The sequence below is a fragment of the Anomalospiza imberbis genome, chromosome 3, assembly GCF_031753505.1.
Source record: "Anomalospiza imberbis isolate Cuckoo-Finch-1a 21T00152 chromosome 3, ASM3175350v1, whole genome shotgun sequence".
Taxonomy (NCBI): domain Eukaryota; kingdom Metazoa; phylum Chordata; class Aves; order Passeriformes; family Viduidae; genus Anomalospiza; species Anomalospiza imberbis.
Genome location: NC_089683.1, coordinates 82,753,699 through 82,773,793, shown reverse-complemented (window position 1 = coordinate 82,773,793; position 20,095 = coordinate 82,753,699). Strand labels below are relative to the sequence as shown.

Here is a 20,095-nt window from a genome sequence, read left to right as displayed (position 1 = left end):
TTTAAGATAGTCCCTCTCCATAGGGACCTCAGAAACTGTAAAACTATCTCAACCAGCTTTAAAAAACATGGTGGGCTTTTTGTTTATTCATTTTGTGGGTTTTTGACTCACAAGACTAAAGTTATTGGTGGTATAACTCAGCTGAAATTTTCACCAGTAACTAATCTGGACTAATATTCATTTCTTAAACAAAACAAAAAATCCACAGCAAGTAAGTTAAGTGCTGGGAATCTCTCTCCTATACATGCTACGCTATACATACTCAAATACAGAAGAAGAAAATCCAGAAATTTCTCATCACAAAGATCTTTCCTCATAGCAACACAGGAAAGCTTTTTCTTTTAAAATACTTGTTTCTTATCAGTATGTCTGATTATATGCTTTTCTATGTGTGTGTGAGACTAATACATGGCATGTGTTTATCTGAATATCAGAAAATGCTATTGACTATTGGAGCTGTGCAAAATATTTTCTGTAAAAGTTGACAATTTTAAAAGTTTTTTTGATTAATCATTATTTTCAGTAAGATGACGTAAATATTTGCAATTGTAAAATAAACAAAAATTCTTTGTCAAGTGTGCCTTCTGGGGTCATAATTAGTCTTGTGGGGTATCTCTAGCTGACAATTTGAAGTTGTGCATATGTTAATTTATTAGAATTTCCTAAGCTGTGCTCAATGTGAAATAAATTTGAATTTTTTACCTTATAAGTAAGAGATATATTTTGAAAGTCAAGGTGGATTTTTAACTTCTTCTTAAGAATAACTGCATACATTGGAATGTAGTTGAGTTTCTTTCTCATTTTTGCCCTCTGCTTTTGAAGTGTGCCATCAGAAGATGAGAAGAAAAGTCATCATTTTGGAAAAGGTTCTGTGAATATTTAACAAAATGCAAAATGCAGATTGCTTTCATGGCGGTGTTTCTTCAATGGAATCAGAGGCATAGTAGTGAAACATTTTTATTATGAAACTATGCTATTACATCTCTGACTGGAGAAAAATCTGTCATCAAAAATTTGTGTGTATTTCTTCAAAGAGTAAATTCACACTTTTATAGAACAGTTGCTTCTTGGCGCAACTTAGTTGTGATTGTAGAGGCACACTTTTGACACCAACTAAAACTATGGTCTAAATGAAGGCATCACTTTCTGTCCATGCAGGTGTATTTACCTATATGCATGGCATTAAAAAAAATGTCACTTCACAATTTTTATTTCTTTTTAAAGTAGAAGTTAGGAAAGAAAATTCTTCAGGTGTAAAAATCAACAACATTGCTGCATGATCATTTAACAACAATTATTGCATGATTTTGCATAACCCTTGGCCTTTCTAAAAAGCAGTATTTGATTTTGATATGTGCATTGGTTTAATAATGAGTCATCACGTATCTGCTGACTCACACGGGATAAATATTTAACTTGGGGAAGAAATTTTCTTCAGATTACAAAAACATAAAAAAAATCAGTTCTAGGTTTTAGCTATTAACCCAGAGATTTTCACTGTTAGAAGAAATGCATGTAATCGGAAATAACTATTCTGTTGAAAGGAATCCACAGTACTTTGATAAAAAATCTGAGAGGCTTTAGGGAATATGACAAACTCGATGAAACCAACCCCAGCCCCTCAAAAATTTCTCATACTGTTAGGAGACGAAGGAATTACCAATCCTGTAACTCCAATGTATTTTAAGGCTAGTTAGAAGACATGGAATAGTAATACTCAAAGTAAATGCTCAAAACCAGTAAGTATTTTTATGACAGGGTAGTTATACAACAGGAATTATTTATATGGGTGAAACTTTGCCATCTATCTGTATGTCAATAACTGATCTTAGAATGCCATTTCATAGCTTGAATCTTAATTTTGCCTCAAGGTTTGCTCGAGCTATGTTGGCAATTGGGGAAAGTCCTAAAACAGAGACACTGACACATGCTGATAAATTCAAATGTGGAACATTAAATTTACATGGAATCAGAAATGACATTCAGTGTCAGAAGTAACAAATTTGAAAGTCTTAAATAATTAATATAGAGAATATAGGTTAGACAGATTTAATATGTGTGCTTTTTCCTAAAAACACCCCCCCAAACCAAACTTTTTTTTTTTTCTTTTTCTTTAAGTCTTTTGTCTGTAAATATGAAAGAAGGCTACACCCCAACATAATTCTTCATTGCCATACTAAATGGTAAAATAGTCTTCTAATTCACATTGCTCATGGAAGTCTTATTTGAAGTTCCTTTATTGAGTTTCTGGTTAAAGCAGTTTGGGATTTTTGTTGGTTGTAAACTTTTGGCATAATGTGAATACCAGTCCCTTTCAAAAACAGCCTTGAGTTGCTTAATGATGCTTGTGCTGTTCCCCGTGTCTGCTTGGTTGATAACAAGGCCAGCTCCAGCATTCTGTGTAAAAGCATTTCCTACCCAATCAAAATTACCTGCAAGCAAAGGCAGGAATAAACAGTGAGTTTCTAACATTAACAAAAGAACCAAATAAAAAGCCAATCTCCCTAAAGGCAATCCAGAACGAAACACTATTTTCCCCAGTGCAGAAATGGAAATAAGTTGGTTTTTTTTTTAAATACCAGCAGAAAAAAAAGCTCCAATACATACCATGTGTAGTGAAGATTGTTTCTGGAAGTTTTAACAGCTCTAAGTCTTCAAAAGTGAAAACAGATTCTTCTATTTCTTCAAAATGAATTTGTTCTTCCTTTTACATCTATTACATTACTCCATTTACTTTCCTCACTGGCCTTTTCAGGCTAAGAATATTTTTTTTTCTGTATAAACAATTCAGAGTTCCAAACCAGTAGATATTTTACAACTTACCTGCTGACAGGTAATATTTGAGATTTGAAATAATCTATCTAATCTAGATAATCTATTTGAAAAATAGATTTTACTGGTTTATGCCAGTTAATACTATCTTTGTGGAAATCTAAGGTAACAAATAAGCACTTTGAATCCTGGGGATAGCAGGGCAAAAAGGTTAATTGAACTAATGGAAAACAGGTAAATCAAGTGCTTCAGCTACATTTTTTTTATTATTTCACTAAAACTGTAAGTATTTTAAATTATACACTTAAAACACATGCAGTGTTTTGGACAAACAAGGCTGTTACTTCAGCAGGAAACGTTAAGAATTCTAAAGTTATCAAGGATGGTAAATTGAAACCTCATTATAGGGGACATTTTTTCCTATGCTTTCAAGTAAAAGTGAAAAAAAAGAACAAACTTTTGTGAGGTGCCACACCGCAATTTTACTTAAATACACTTTTAACCCAAAATACCAGTTAGATATGTACCTAATGTTAGAAGGCTGTCTGAAATGTCCTTCCGGTAAATGGAGTAAGGCTTTGGATGATGAGGATGAACAGCATCTGTACAGTATTTGCCAGGATTGAACATAGCTTTATTAAAAACATGGGGAAAGGAGAACACTCCATCTTCATTGGATTGCAGAACAAGAGAATATGCTAATACCTGCTTCATAAATTGTGTTATATTTGTGCTTTCAGTCTGTTTTAGGATACTGAAAGCAGAATGTTGGTCTTGAGAAACTGATTCAGAAGGAAGAAAAGGTTTTGAATGAGAAGAGTCTCAAAGCTCAGTCATCATCCAGGTTCCCAAAGAAATGAACTATTATCTTTACTTGAAGAACATATCAGCTGTAGATTGCTCATCTACAAAAGGTTGTTATTTCAGGCTTTTGAATACAAACTAGAATGTCTTAAGATGTGGTTACTCACCAATATACGCAGCTCCATCAGTCACCATGTATTTGTTACGATTCAATTTGGGAAGGGAAATGTTCTTCTGTTCTTTACGAAAGCAGGCACTCTCTTCCTCAAGGTCAAAAAATTTCTGCCATAAAATAGAAGGAAGCACAGGTTAATGAGAATTGCTCTATAAGACACAGAAAAAAATACAGTCTGTTCTCTAATCTTTATTGAAAATGAGCTGGTACTATAGAAGAGCTTCTTGCCAAGCATTACCTTTAATAAAATGCTGCACATTGTATTATTTCTAATTAAATTCTCATTGTTTGTGATACTCCTGTCTTGGCATTCTGAACTATACAAAGTATATGGCTACTGCATGCTAAAAGCAATAGAGTGCCAGGTAATAAAGGCTGTAAAATGAAAAAAAAACAAACCAAAAACATCTTTCTGTTCTCCATGGTAAGAGCCAGGAACTTTCCTTTAACTCATTTCCTCATTTTTCAAGGGACACTGGGGTTTTGAAGTCTGCTTCATGACTGGGATTGGCAGACCCGGCAACAGCTGAATTAATAACTCTGCAAGCAAACATTGCATAGTTTCCAACAGGAAACTTGCCATTTCAGAAACTTAGAAGCTTTTCAAGATAAAATTTGGTATAAAGAGATCAAATTTTTGACGCAACAAGAGGAAAATGTTTTACCCTGGAAAGTGAAGTAGGAGCAAGATTTGTTTATTTATTTATTTGTTTATTTATAGTTTAGAGCCATATGCACTCATTTTATCAGTAACAAACAAAAATGAGCAAGAATACACCCGCACAACTCAAAAATAGATTCATATAGACACTCAAGAATAACTTGGCTGTAGAGAGATGTTCCTTGCCACTCCTTTGTGTTTTCCAGTTGTCTAGAGACAATTTTGTTCTAGCTCATAACTTCTGTGGGCCCTTTCAAAGCACACACCTTTCTCTGTTCAGCACTGTGCACAACAGAGCTGGCTCCTTCCTGCTGCTCCTTGAGTGTTTAGAGCAGGCATTCGTGCACACAGGATGGATTTACAGCACCAAGAACACAAAACTTAAGGAATACAGTAATTAAAGTCCCAAGAAGCACAATGGTGAGCTCTTCCCCTTGAGTCTGCCCTTTCCGATTCAAGCTTTAATTTCATGACCACATGTGCATAGGACACAGCTCCCCACTTCAGCAGCAGTTTGGTATACAGGTTACTCCTTGCCCTTTGGCTGTGTGCTTACAGCATTTAGTTAGTCCTCAAAGAAAGCTTTCTAGGTGCAAGTTCTTCCAGTGACCATTTTCTTCAGAGTACTTGTATTGAGTTTGCATTCTAAAAACAGTTTCATTGAAACCAGTAATTATTAATCCTTCTGTGAATGGGACTCGGAGATGCTGAAAATGTCAGGTGTAACAGGGTCGCAGTGCCCTAACTCTATAGTTGTAGTAAGGCAATACCAAAACTTGCACTAGCCTGGTCAGAGACCTGGAGAAACCAGGAGGAGATTCCCATCCAACAGAGAAATTACATCTGCATCTCCTTCTCCAAGATGACCATTGGCAAACCAGTGCACCCTGCAGCTACAGCCAGCCATTTGCACTCACTGGAAACTTTCAAGCCAAACTGGTCTTTCCAACAGGGATAAGGAAAAAAAAAAAAAACAAACCAAAATAAACAATCAAGGCAAGGCATATCACAAGGATCAAAAGTGAAATGAAAAATAAGATGTTACTAAGTATGCTTTGTAGGATATATTGGCCCCAAAAGAACAGAGCAACACAGGGATAGGAGGTCATGTAGTGCAGGTGTGTGTGGCATTTTGGTCAGAACCATATGGAGGTACTGTGGCAGCCTAGCAATTTAAAGTTTACTAATCAGAATTAGTAACAGGTTTCTCTTAAAATTTCAGTGGTTTTGTATATAAACACACACAATACATGTCTGCAAGACAGTATTTTTTGTACTGAGGTTAGTTTATGTTTTCTCATAGACAAAGCAAAACCAAGAGGGAAAAGGAGTGTTTTCAACAGTTCAAAAGGTAATTTAGTTTTTTACTTTTTTAACCTATTCTTTCTCCTCCATACACACACATAGTTTTGTTTCACTTTGATCCTGGCTATAACAGATGAATACAGAAGAATTGCAGCTTTAAAAAGCAGTTGCTCATCTGCCATGCTTTTTTAATTAAAAGAGTATTGAGATGGAGTCTATGACACTTTTTTCAGCCAAAATCAAATTGACACCAGCAAGCTCTGACCCTTGGGTTATTACTCATACCAAGGCTTATTTAAGACAGTGGTTCACCCAGAATGGGAAACGTGATGCACAGCACAGAGGTAACTGACTTAGTATTGTACCTTTACAACTCTCTACAGCTGATTTTTTTACTGAAAATTGTTTTTGTATTTTCTAACTACAGAGACTCTAGCTGGACTATTTACCTAGAACAGATGTTTAGGAGCAGTTTTTTTTTTTCCTTTTATCATTTAGTTCTTGACAAGATAAATTCTGTACAAAAGATTTTACCTGCTGTGAATAGATGGGAATGGATGTAAGTATTAGGTGCCACTTGCAAAAAAATTTTGACTATGTAAATAGAATTTTGATGATAAATATAGAACAAGCTAGAAGTTACTTATAATTGAAGTAGCTTAAACAGAGTCAGCTATGTATGGGGTTTTTTGACTTAAAACCACACTTTATGCTGCTTTTTTACTGAGGTAACTATAATAGCAACATACATTATAACAAAAAGCCCTATTTCTAGATATGCATAATACCACTTATTGTGTGTATAAGAAATAGTACTTCCTTTCTAGAACTGTTGTCAATTTTCAAAAAACCAGAAGGATTTACGGGATTATCAATTTAGGAAATCAAAATAATTCAGCAGATAATTTAGAACTGTTACCTGAAAAAAACAAAACAAAACCAAATAAACCCACCCCCCCCCCCTCAAATCAAAATCCAAGGTGACTGATTTCCAGTGTGCCTCAACTTCATAAAAGTGAAGTGTGTCACACTGGAAGTAGCACTTACCATACATTCTGTTCTCTAATACATTTGTATGGTATTTCTCACTTTCCTATACTGCATGTTTAATGTGGCCCCAGAGTGTCATTTCTGATCTTCACAATTTTGAATTTGTAGTCTGAATTTAATATAAAATCTTCATTATTTTTTCTTGTACTTTTCACTTGACTGGAAAAAAAGTAGATGCTTACACATCTTAACAGTAAGGTTACAAGAATGCAGACTAAATCACATTTTTGTGCTGTCAGATTGACTCTTACCTCACAGAATAAACATGACCAGCGGCTACAGTTCACTCTGTTGGTTTTGCTGTGAAAGACCACATATGGTGTTTTGCAAAGGCTGTCCACCACACTGGTTACCTTTTGGCACCAATATATTTTTCTGTCTAAATTTCAAATTCTGTTGCTACTAGGAATAAATTATGTTCAATATTTTACATTTCCTGATATTTAACTGAATTAGAAAACTTTGATAATAACAGAAAAATTTCTCAGTTGTTATATTTTCTTGATTCTATTTTTGGGGAGGGGGTGGGGAATATCTTATATTTTAAAGCAACATGGATTATACTTACAACTTTCAAACTACAGCTTGGAACTTCAGTGCAAATAGCTTTCAGAGATGAAACAAAGTTAAAAGTAAGGGGATCTGTGTCTCTTGAGAAACTTATGAGAAGTCGTACTTTAATACTTCGTAAAACTAATGCTTCTCTTATCTTCCCATCTAAATATGGCCAGTACCTGTGGAGAAAGAAGGTAACATTTGCAGAAAACTTTAAAAAATTTGGGAGAGCCGGTCCCGTGCCCGAGAGTCGCAGCCAGAGGGCGCTGCTGGCCAACCCAGACACGGCCACAGAGGCTTTCCCTGGTGGCACAGGTCAGGGAGCTGGGACACCGCATCTCTCCCTGGCTGACGACCCTTGTTGAACCCCTATGCACTGGGACTGCGCAGGCTGGGGACTGGAATGCCTTCTTTAATTTCTCCTTGGGAAACAGAGCTGCTGTGCAGAGTGCCTGCGTCCTTCAGGAGCAGCAGATGAGATGGGTTGCTTACAGAGGATGCTATGTGATGAGGATTGCAGAAATTCTGCCAGGAATGGGATGGTGGCTTCCATGGTGCTAGTCTCACAATTGACAGTTAGCTTTGTATTCCTGACATTTGGTGTGAGCAGGTCAGGGCAGGGAGAATTAAACAAAGAAACATGCATATTTTCTACATTCCAGCAGCATCAAAACATCTGGACTAATGAAATCTGAGCTCTACCACGCCAGAAAATAATTTAGAAGCATGAACTGGGAGCTGGCGAAGTAGAGAAGCTGGGGCAGTGCCTCAAACACAAAGCCATGATGAAGGAAAAACATTGAAGGATTCACACAGGTGGCTTCCCTGCATCTCCCTAATCCAGTAGATTTCTGAATTCTTCCACCATGAGAATAAAGTAAGGAGGAGTATAGGAGATAACATGCAACACTGTAGTGGTTCTACATACTAAGCTGCTTTCCAACATAAAGGAGAAGTAGGAGGGATACATGTCATGAAACTGAGGTTCCTACAGCACTGCCCATGATTCTTTCCCTGTAATGGAGGCTGTACATAATGAGTTTATTGGAAAAACTCTCTCATAGACTTAAAAGAATTTATGCTTGATATCAGTGATATGATAATTATTTTTTGAAAAATTTGAACAGAACAGCTCTAAATAGAAAAGAGTACATAACCACATGCTCAAGTTGGCTTAACTGTGTTCAGATAAAATGCATAGATGGAACAGCAGGCTTTGCTAGATTCTAAATTAATTGTGAACATTATCAAGAGTAAGAGGGACCACTGGATACTTGCCTCCTGAGCTGGATGGTTTTGATGCACTCTGGCTCCAATGTTGGGTCCATGAATGCTTTTTAATGGTCCATACAAATGGACTGTTCGAAAATTATGTAGTTTTGTTTGGGTTTAGCACCTCTCAGCTAACTGAACTGTGATATCATTCAAATGTAATCTATTCTGAACTAGGAATTTTCATTTATATGTGTATGCCAGTAAGATAATGACATTTCCTACACTATATACAAGTCAGAACACATTAATTCTCTCTTAACACACCCACACACTCTGTCATGTTGAATATCTGCATGATACTCATAATATACCAGTAGTTGTGGTCTTACAATAGTCAATATAATAGTGTAAGAAATAGGACTCATGTATAAGCAGACTGTTATATTCCTGGGTCCCAGTCACGTGCAGATGGTCAGACTAGACAATTTCTGATCTCCTTCAACAGGCAGATCCAAAGCTTAGGACACAGAACTGGAAATGTCCTCTTAGGTCCCAATTCTGCTCCCATTTAAGTCAATGGCAGGACTCTCACTGATTTCAATAAGAGCAGAATTGGGCCCCAAGAAATCGGTGCACAGTAGTAACTAACCTCCTGTGGGTTCATTTTCTCCAGCACACCCTACTGGCATTATGGTAACCAGCTGGGCCTGGACCTGGACACTCACCGTTTAGCATTGGTGTCGATGACAATGGGCAAGTAGTCCATGACAGCAATGTACACAAACTGTTTGGCATCGTCAATAACACTGTAGATAGCTTCAATATCCAGGACTCTGTCCTTGGGGCAGAAGAGTTTAGGTGAGTTCTGTGAAAGGAAAAGTTCAAATATGGCATTAAAAATTATTTAATTTCTCTCCCCCTCAGTCTTCTTGAGATGAGAAGCCGTATCCATTATTTTAGCAGAGATTATTTACTAATACCTTCACCTGTCCTGCTAGAATACTCACAGCTACCAAGGCAAGCTACTTGCTTACTTGGCCCTCAAAAGCCTCACCGTTTAGGTGTAACTGTGGGTAAAATGCAAAAGACACAGACTTCAAAACATCCACTGTTATGAAAGAAGCTGTAATTGATAACATACACCACTGTTATCAATTACTTATCAATGTAATTGAAGTTACATTTCAGAGAATTTTGTTCCAAAGAGCCCCAGGACTGCTTTCCATTGGATGGAGTGTTCATATGTTCTTGCCACATGAGCCTGATCCTTCATTGTGAGCAGGAATTAAGTGTTTTATGTCAGTTGCAGGGAGATGCTGCAGTTTTGCAAGAAACTTATCTTTAAAACAAAGGTTCAGGTATGAATTTTCCAGTACAGAGCTGGTACAAGCCCAGATTGCAGCTTTTCTGCCTTCTGTCTGGGGCTGTTGAAGGCAAGGTGAAGCCAGTAGAAATTGCTCATCTGTGGCAGATGTGCCCAGGACTTTCTACTCTGTTGCACAAACAGAGAGAGAAAAGTGAACCCCCCTTTCAAGTTGATTGCAGGCAACAACTTCATTCCTGGGACAGAGGTTGTCGAAGGCACTTTAACCCAGCTGGAACAGGTGTTTTCCTGCCACTGTATCACCTTCTCACCTTCGTTACTTGCTTGGGTTGCTTGCTTGGGTTGCAGATCCAGATAGGCATCTTTAGGGAAAGATCCCAAGGGTTTTATTAGTCTTCCTTAATTTCAGTACACTGCCTGTCACAGTGTTTTTTTATTATTGACTGGTGTTCCTAAGGATTTACTACAACTAAGTACAGAAAATACTAGAAAATTAACTGTAGCAAGATTTCAATACCAATATTCCAGATTCATTCCTGAACACTAAAAAACCAAAAACTCTTACATTTTATCCTGGCTGGAAGATGAGTTTGTTGCTAAGCAACACTAAGCTATGATTCCAAAGTATAACAAAAAAATTCAATGACTGTGTATTGCGCTTGTTTTATATAGCACAAACATTGAAATAAGTTTTCAAAAAAATAATGTCAACTCAAGAACAAAGTGTAAAGGGATTTAAATATGGTTAAAATATTGAATAAAACTTATTTCAATAATCTGAAACTTTTTGGCTGTTATTGCTCTGAGATGCTATTCTTAACACTTGTATTATTTTCTTGAACTTTAAAGTTACAGAACAGCTGAAGAAAGAAATTGTTATGCGCGTGTCTTCTTTGGATGTGTTCAATACAAATATCTGAAAGTGAAAGACTTCCTGAAGATAATTAGGAGAAAAATCTCAGTAAAAACTCTCACTGTGCACTGTGCTTTGGCATTCCACCTGTTACTCTCTGGCACAGCTGATGCCTGCCCCGCAGCCATGGACTGGCTTAGGACTTGTCTCCATGTTGTGTAGCACTTGCTGTTCTGATCAAGCACACACTTGTTCCTCCTCTTCACCTATCAGAACAAGCCTTTATTCTGTCTAGGAACAGCAGCTTTCCATGCCCCTGCTAGGGGGTGTGCTATCCCGAACCCACAGGGAGACAGCAGCCTGTCTCTGCCCCAGGCAGAACTGCCACAGTAGCAAGGGAACTGCCTGGCGCCTGGGAACTTCCTTCTGATCATTTGCTCAGGAACACACAGCAGCATTAACACTCCGTCCACTCAGTCCCAAGCAACTCCAGGACTGTACTTCAGAGGGGTCTGCTGGCAAACACCGAGAATTTTCTAGTGAGTGATAAATTTATTCAAGAGCCTGTTTTCAGAAGAAAGAACCAGCCCAAGTGGCTGTGGATACAAATTCAGGTAGCTCTTGGAGTTGGACTTCAGTGATCCAAGCTTCTGAGTATCACTGAGTTCTTCCTTTTGTTTTCTAAAGTGAAATACCAAGAGAAGAGGCTTCCTTGCCCACAGGAAAGGAAAAAATCACAGAGAGGAAGGGAACACTCTGCAAACTGAAAAAAAAGGTAGATTCCTTCCAAGATTCCTTAAACTGGGCCTTAACCAGCTTTCTATTCTGTGCTCCCCTCCAGGATCAACCTTCAGCAGGATTTCTCCACTTCTTACAGATTTCTTAGAAAGGAATAGGATTTCATTTCACAGTGCCTTAGCAAACTGTCCAAAAGTCTGTCTCTCATTTAATCTAGTCCTTAAGATTCTCCAGAATCAATGGAAGTGTCCATTTTATCAAAGCACTATTTATTCTGGCTGTCTTAGGCACTTCCACACTTTCACTCCAAAATAGTTCTCTCTCTGTCCACTGATTGTAGGAGTAGGAAAAATCCTGGACAGCAGAACATTGCCTGGTGCCCAGCAGGTGAAGGGGAACCCTGCCCTGTATGACCACTCATCTGCACCGTCTGATGCCAGTGGCTGTACAACTTAACAGTGGGCTACATGTGTTATGTTGTTTTAGACACAACATGGCTATAAAGCAATGGTGGTTTTGCCCTTGTTTTAGAGAGTATGGAAAATTACTCTCAGCAACTTTATTTATATTCCTGATTTTGAAGGGGTGGTTTAACACTCATGTAATTACACCCAAAATGCATGACAATCCACATCTTCCATCATCTCTATCTCACTTGGGTACATTTCCAGTTTTGCTACATCACTGATGAGATGGAGGACTCCATTTCTTTCCATCAAAAATACATGCACAGACAGTGCTTCCACGGGGATCACTGCTTGGATTTTAGAAGTTTTAAAATGTCATTTAAAAATGAAGCTGAAGTAGATGATCTTGTACAGAAGTACGAATACTTTGCAATAGGGTGAATCCTTATAAATTACATTGATAAAAAATGCAAGCTCTGCTTATTCTGTATCATTTTCTATGTCTGATTAATGGTTCATTTACTCCCAAGTCATTCACATTCTACCCATTAGTATAAATAAAAAAATTTAGTTTGAAGGGTCTCTGTATTGTTTTCTGAACATGACTGGAAAATTGCTGAACATTGCAGAGAAAGGGAAATTGAATAATGCTCAAACGAAATCCTGCAGCATCTAAAGCCCTGGCAAACTGCATGTCATAGAAACCAGAATAAAAAAAAAAAAAAAAAAAAAAAAAAAAAAAAAAAAAAAAAAAGTGATTTTTCAAATTTCCAGGTCTTTCAAAAATCTTGCAGGTTAAGTACATTTCTTCCCTTCACCCCCCACCCCTGGAACTCATTTCAGAACTTACCGACACAAAAGCTTCTGATTTTGTCTCGTTCAGCTGCAGTGTCAGTTTATTTTGAGTATCGTACACTCCATAGAGTCTCTTAGACCAACTCGGAGGTATTTTATTCTTATATCTTAATGAGCTATACAGGGCAAATATCCTTTGTAAATCCAGGACCAGGCAGCTACAGTTGTATACAATGACACCAAGTTCCTTCATCTATGAAATTAAAAGTTGGATCATTAGTGATATTTTCACTGGTGGATCTGTGGAAGTATGCAGCAAGAACACAAAAACCTCACCTTGGGTACCCCAGTTTTCTGGGTGTCAGTTTCTTCTCGTGTTAAAAGGGAGATAATGATACTTTTCTCTCACAGAATGTACTCTATAAGCATCAACATTCTCACATATGAATTATGAGAAAAATACTCCAAGTAAATACAGACAACAGAGTACAATTAAATTCTTTAGCCTTCAACAGGCACAATCTCACTTCTCATTTAGGTAAAAGCACATCTCCTGATCATTGTAAATCTTGTTTTGGCAGAGATTTCATTAATTGTACAGCCCTAGTACCTAAGTTGTTGACAGAATTTCATGCTGAATATATTATCTGGCTTTTGTAATCAAAATGTAAGCACATGCTCACTCTCTTCCCTTCCTTTGCTTTAGAATAGCTCAAGAAAGGACTGGTGTGGGCCCGGGTGCTATTGACCTCTCATTACCTGTATTTAATAATAGTTCAGTCATCTTCTTAAACAAAGCAAGAAGAAAATCTGCATGTATCTGTTGGAAAAACATATGTAGGATAAATATTTAAAGGATCCATGCTGGCTTTTTGCAGGCAAACTCTCTTGGTAGAATGCCTGAGTAGTCTGCCTGGCATGATGAAGAAAATAAGTGTAATATGAACTCTCCAGCATGCTTACCCTTTCACTCCAAAATATTCCTTCCCACTGATGTTATTCCCTTAGATGAATCTCCACAGTTACATGGACTAGTTTCTGGTAAAAGCATGTCTTTCTTTAAAGCCTGTGGGAACTCTGAACCCCACACTGATGATATCTCAGAGCTTGTTCCAGTGCAATTCTCCCTGACTGCAAATGAGAACCACTCTGCAGGAGTGGGCAGAGGGAAAGCAAAGGATAGAATTGAACCTTGACTCCTTCTGTAGTGGGTGAGCACAATACTCCAGTGAGAAGGAAATTCTATGGGTGACACGTTCTTCATGTCCCCAGCCAGGAAATACCACATCCCTAGGAATAAACAACACTGAGCTATCTCGTTCCTAAATATTTGCCAAAGAGTTGTAACCACAGGAACAAGACCTAATATTATTGCTACCTAAATCAGTATATTTCTGCAAGCTTCTTTAATCTGTTAGCCTGCACAACCTGAAATTTGTAGAGAGTTGGAAAAAAAAGACATACTGCACTGCAGCCTTTCATTTCTGGATAAGCCAGTAAATTAATGTTGATGCTAAATATAAATATGACCAACATCCTAGCTGAAGAATCCATTTGGAATAACATCTTTAATTTTTCTCCTGGGTGCTGGTTTCTTTGAGGATGCTCCTGTATTCATCTCTAGACTGTTCCCATAGTCTGGGCACTATTTGTCTCCAAATATTTTTAACTATACATTAACACTGTTTTCACTGTGTGCTGCCAATACAGCTCTCTTAATTGCCAGGCATGCCATTGCAGAGGACTTGCTAATAGTACTCTGTTACATCTATCTGCATAATGCGGTTTAATCGGCTTTTCATGGCTGTTAGTTGATTCTGACATAATTATGTGGTTACAGTTTTCCTTTCATTTATCAGTCCCATTATAGTCATTCCACTTTATCCATTCTATTAAAAGTAAAGATGAAAGGGTCCTCACTGCACACCAGAAGCTGCCAGGATTGCATCTGCATGAGCAACTCTCCTCGCAACAGGAGTGCCTGCAGTCTGCAGTGCGTCCCCTCCCCGTGAATTAAGAGACTGCCCTTCTACCTAAGTGGTTTTTCATGTAGAGATAGGGAGGAAGCCAGGGGCACTGATGGGTTTTGTTAAATGCCACTTTCACAGATCACCACCCCGCCGGAGTGCCAAACGAAGCATTAGGCACGCCTTAGCGCCAGCCTCTCCCCTCGAGCAGGAGCGCAGGGACCAGACGCTCCCCGGAGCTCCTGGCGGGAGCCGCGGGCTGCCCGGCTGAGGCGCGGCCGCTCCCCCGCCCGCAGGGAACAGGCTCAAACCACGGGCTGCAGTGAAGCCACCCAGACACGTGTTCACAGCGCAGAATGAACGCTGCCTTCCCAAGGTGTTGCGTCTTGCAGTTGGCTTCTCAAAGCACTGATCAAAGCTTTTCTTGCTTCTGAAGCTTTTCCCCACGGGGATTCCCTAATACATGATAAAGGCAGGGCTCCTCTCCCTCGCTGGGAAAACACAGATATCCTCTGCTGCCTGTTTTCATTAAGTTTTATAAACTTAAGTTCAAATTTAACTCAACCTGAACAGTAGATTCAGAGCCATAGGAAGAGGGCAGACAGTGACTCTGATGCTTGTTGTGCAAACCGAATTTTCTTAAGAAACTGGTTTACATGTCAGCCTGTCACTCTGTGACCCTCTCGGGTTAGGTGTGATACATCCCCTTGAAACACAAACAATACATGTACATAGTAAAACCCCACCTGTCTCTTTTCTTGTGTAACAGCCCCAGTAAGTTTGGAGACAAAAAAAAAGCCTGTTTCAGAAACACCTTCTACACTGAGCGTAGTTTAACTCTGAGGTGAGGAGAAACTGCTCTTCTTCCTATGAATCATGAAGCCTTATAATCCTGGAGTCATAGAGGGCAGCAGGAATCTGGTAGCGACAGATTTAGTATGAATCTAGATAAGAGAAAAGACTTTCTCTTCTGTTTGAGAGCTGCTGTCATTACAGGCTTTTTTTTTAGTAGTCTCAGAGGAGAAGCAGAAAAAAACATCTATATTGTAAGAATCAAAATCTGAGTGTTGATCCCTGACTTATCATCATGGAAACCTTCAGCTAAGCATCATCTGAGGTATCTGTTAAGGTAAAACCCTTCAGGGCAGGAGCTCTTAAGGCAAGGGAAGTATTTCTTCATCCAGCATTTTAAGAGCAATTAATATAGTAATGAAAATGTCACTTAAAGTTAAAGTGAAGAAGATCTCAAAAAATCAAAAGCTTAATGAAACTGAGGAAGATAAATGTGAAATGAAAATATGGAATCACAAACTGATTACCTCAAAATGGAACAAAAGTTTTTGGAAGATAAAGTTGTACATTTGCTTGTGAGTGACATTTCCAGGGCATGTGCCAGGGACTGGGAAAAGGAATGGTTATCTGCACAGAGAATTTTTTGTCCTCTCTTGTGCAGGTTTCTTCTCCTCTTTGTTAAGAACTACCATGCATGCTCCAATCAAAGAATGAAAAATATGGGAGCTGGTTTTCCTTGTTTTTCCTCATGCCATTTACATTTGTGTACAGCGACTATCAAAGACTACCAAATTACTGTTTGACTTCCTTGCCAATAAGGGCTTTCTTAAAGCACCAGAAGAGTGAATAATTATACTTGGCTTAAGAAATGTAGTTTCCTCCCACTGTACAATGATATTCTAACTACAGAACTCAGCTATGAAAAGTAATAAATATGGTCCAGATAGAAAAATAGTAATTTTTATGACAAGAGGAGGAATTCCTTGCTGAATTGGACAAAAAGCACCATTTCACAAAGAGGAATTTTTACTTATTCTCTTTCCATGTGCATTCATAGGCATCCGATGCAAAAGGAAGGAAAAACATGGGAAAAGAACCTGAACAATCCAGGCTGTGAACACAGAGCACTGTAAGATTCCTACACTGAGAAACAGAGTTAGCAGGACTTTTCAGGTACATTTGGGTCACAGGCCAGAGAGGATGTTCCATGTGTCCTTACCATGCACTGTGCAGACGAGACAGCTCATTTTATACTTACCTTGAGCTACGCTCTGAGAGACAACCCCGCTGTGCAGGCAAGGTACTACTTGACCTACATAAGAGTGACACAATCTGGTTCACACCTTGCAATATCTGAGTTGTGGCAAATGTAGCAGGAAGCTTTAGAAAACCCCTTGCTTAAAGAAAAAGTTTTTAGTAATTGTTCACACCCAAACCTGATCCTGTAAACAACAAGCATCTCTCCTCAGGCATGAATTGCCACTAGCCCAAAAGCTCTGGCCACTGGCAGATGCCAGGAATCCATTGCCTGTGCTACAGAAACTCTGGATTAACTACAGGTAGCCTATTGCACACAAAATTTACTAAAGTAGACTTTTGGCAGGACAGTGTATGCATTTGTCATTTGCCTGTGTTTGCAAATGTATTTAATTGTGCAATTGAGCCTCTGATTTTTTTAATGACGAGTTTCTAAATGAATGACTGAGCAAAGCCAGGATCACAACAGGTGAACTATTGCAGTAACAAAAAGCACTCCATACTGACGAATCAATTACTAAAGCCTAAGATTTCAATAGCTTCTAAATAAAAGTAATATACAATGTATTCATTATCAGCTTAAGACAAATCACAGATATTTACACTGGTAAATTAATCTTTTCCTAAAATATGCTCTAATTATCCAGTTACCCAGAACTCCAAACATACTTTCGTTTTCATTATCAGGCTTACCCAATCCTTACTGCAGACCTCCCTTATGTTTTCATTTAATACTGAGTGAATATTCAGTATATATAGTATAGTATATAATAATTATATAATATATAGTATAATAGTATAGTATATAGTAATAGTATATAGTATATAGTATAATAGTATAGTATATAGTAATATAGTATAATATATAGTATATTCGGAATATACCTTTAATACTGAGTGAATATTCCCCAATCATACATAGCACCACAGAAGGCTGCCTCTGTGCAGCTATTCTTTACCTCTCTTTACCAACATATACCAACACCAACACATCTGCTGAGCAGATACGCATGCCCATCCCATGCCAGGCACAGGTGACAGCCAAGGGATGGCCTGTGGCAGCAGTGCAGGAGGAGAAGGGCATTCTGATGGGAGTGACCATCAACAGAGAGTCAGAGATTTGAGAAAGGTAAAAAGTGTTTCTCTGTGCAGGGTTGTTCTCTGTGACTGCTGCAGCACACTTTGCTGGAAGAGGCTGACAGGAGTAGTGCTCATCACAAACACACTCAGTGTAATGACCCCATTCAGGCAGACCTTGTTTTGATGTAAGCCAAATGTGCAACCTGATGCTGAACAGGCTGAGAAGGCTGTAGCACTGCCTTGCCCCTCTTTCACAAAACCTCTGCAGTTATTACAGTCCACCGCAACAGCAAAAGGATGTGCTTCAGCTAATACTTCACTTGAAACTGCAACATACCCTTACATTCCTGAGACATAAATCCTCCTTCTATGCTTGGCTAGTGATACAGTACAGAGACTTCACACTTTGTTATGTTAAAATCAAAAGTAATTCAGTGAAATCTAAATCCAGCACAGTTCTGCATCTGCTCCAAGTTTCACTTTTTCTTTTCCTTTGCTAAGAAAATGGGACCTATATTGATATTGGGAAATACTAAACAGAAAACATTAGTAAAAATGGGAAAGCACTGTTTTCTCAGGAAGTTAATAAAACTCTGTCTAGCTTAAACTATCAGAAAGTGAATAAATCTAAATTAACAGCATCTTTAGATGTCAGAAATCATCGAGGGCACAATTAATGTTTTTACTTGAATTCCCTGTTATTTTGACAGCCACATATTGCTTTTGAATATTACTTACAGAATTCAAATAGATTAAATTTTGAGATTAACTATTAAGTTGTTTGATTGTGCAACTTCCTGTTTTTCTATAGAAAATTTTATTGAATCAATGGCATTTTTAAAATCTTACATTCAGCTCTCAACCATTCTCAAATTAATCACCTTTTGAGTCTTGCACTTGGATCCTCTTGTGCCTGGCCTATGTCCTACAGTTTTGTAGGTTTTACATTTCTGTCATCTAAGGCTAAAGGTTAATTTTCTATTATGTAGGTTTAAATTAATTTGAAAATAATTGCCAGGTGGAATTTCTAATGAACTAGACAAAAAGCCCTTCCGTTGACAAAAAATGAAATTTCAACCTGAGCCAGGAACTCAATCTCATCACTGAAAATGGAAAACTGTCACTCAAGCCACTGTGCTGGAAATAAATTTTAGCATGTGACCAAAAAAAGGTGATGCATTTGATAGAGAGTGCACCCAGCATTGGCACTGAATGTCATTATAAAACCATGACAAGTTTTCACCACAGGAAAGGAAGTGGTATAAGTGGACTGACTGTACCACTGAAGCTGATAAATTTGAATTGACAGCCACCAGTAGTCCACTGGTCTTTAACTGTCACCTTAAGAAAGTACATTTGATAGATTTTGAGCTGTAGATCACGCAGAATAAAAGTCCCAAGAAGTTACCACTTCATATGTTATTTTTACTAATATTTCCTAATGACAAAAAGCTGCTATGATAAAGCAGAGAAGATCTCTGATGAGCTGCTAATTTTTGTATTCCCTTCTTTTTTTTTTTCAGTGGTCCATAGGCAAAGAACACAAAACTGCATTGTGATGCTCTATTAATTTCCACTTCATTTCAGCCACATCATTATTTTTCATTGCACCCTGATCTTAAGAAAACCATGCTGAGAAAAAAAGATAGGCTTAGCATTTCATTTCTGCTGAAAAGTACTGCTGCTGAGACACAAAGCAAGTTAGGTACCCAGGCAGAAGCGGGACTTGTTTTAAAATGGTATGGTTTAAAAATAATTTTGTGATGAAGAGGTAGCAATGCATCTTCAAAGCAGAAAACCAGAAATCCCCTGTGTCCTCATCACATTAGAAAGAAGTCCCATTATGACTTTTCTTTTTCAGCCATCTGTTCTATTGATAAGAAAAACTCAGCAAAAATAAATTTGTTTGTAGAAAAAATTCAAATATAGTTTGTTTAAACCATGGACCACTCTGTGATGATGTTTACATAGACCCTACCACAGAATTTTGAGTGAAAGTTTGGGCTTTTTACTGCTGTTGTTTAAGCTCACTAACAAACCAAGCCTGAACATGGCTAATTGTCAGAGCAAGCCAGAAGGCAGAACTGAATCAGTTAAAAATTCATTGCCATATAATCTATTAGCATAATTAATATCACTTGGCATAATCACAGCCTAATTTATAATTTTCAAATTAATTTTCAGTTTATAGTTTCATTACCCCCTCAAAGCAGGCACAAGTGTCTTCTTTAGGGGAAATGGAAGCTTGCAACTGCAAGAAAACATTTTTCCAGGATCATGTTTGATTTATTTCTTGTTTTACTGAAGGAAATCTAATTAATGTGAATTCTAATTTGATTCAGTTT

The 20,095-nt window shown here is 37.9% G+C and overlaps 1 protein-coding gene across 7 annotated transcripts in view; it reads right to left on the bottom strand.

Moving 5' to 3' along the window:
• Positions 1–1,804: 1,804 nt before the first annotated feature.
• PLD5 (phospholipase D family member 5) overlaps positions 1,805–20,095 on the bottom strand; it is a 164,541-nt gene continuing 146,250 nt past the window's right edge. For all 7 annotated transcript variants that reach the window (XM_068185418.1, XM_068185419.1, XM_068185420.1 and 4 more), the window contains 5 exons: positions 12,710–12,907; positions 9,263–9,402; positions 7,336–7,501; positions 3,744–3,858; positions 1,805–2,432 (listed from right to left, as the gene is read on the bottom strand). In XM_068185418.1, the coding sequence (XP_068041519.1) occupies positions 2,197–2,432; positions 3,744–3,858; positions 7,336–7,501; positions 9,263–9,402; positions 12,710–12,907 (855 nt within the window). In that variant the 3' untranslated portion in view covers positions 1,805–2,196. The remainder of the gene's footprint in view (positions 2,433–3,743; positions 3,859–7,335; positions 7,502–9,262; positions 9,403–12,709; positions 12,908–20,095) is intronic.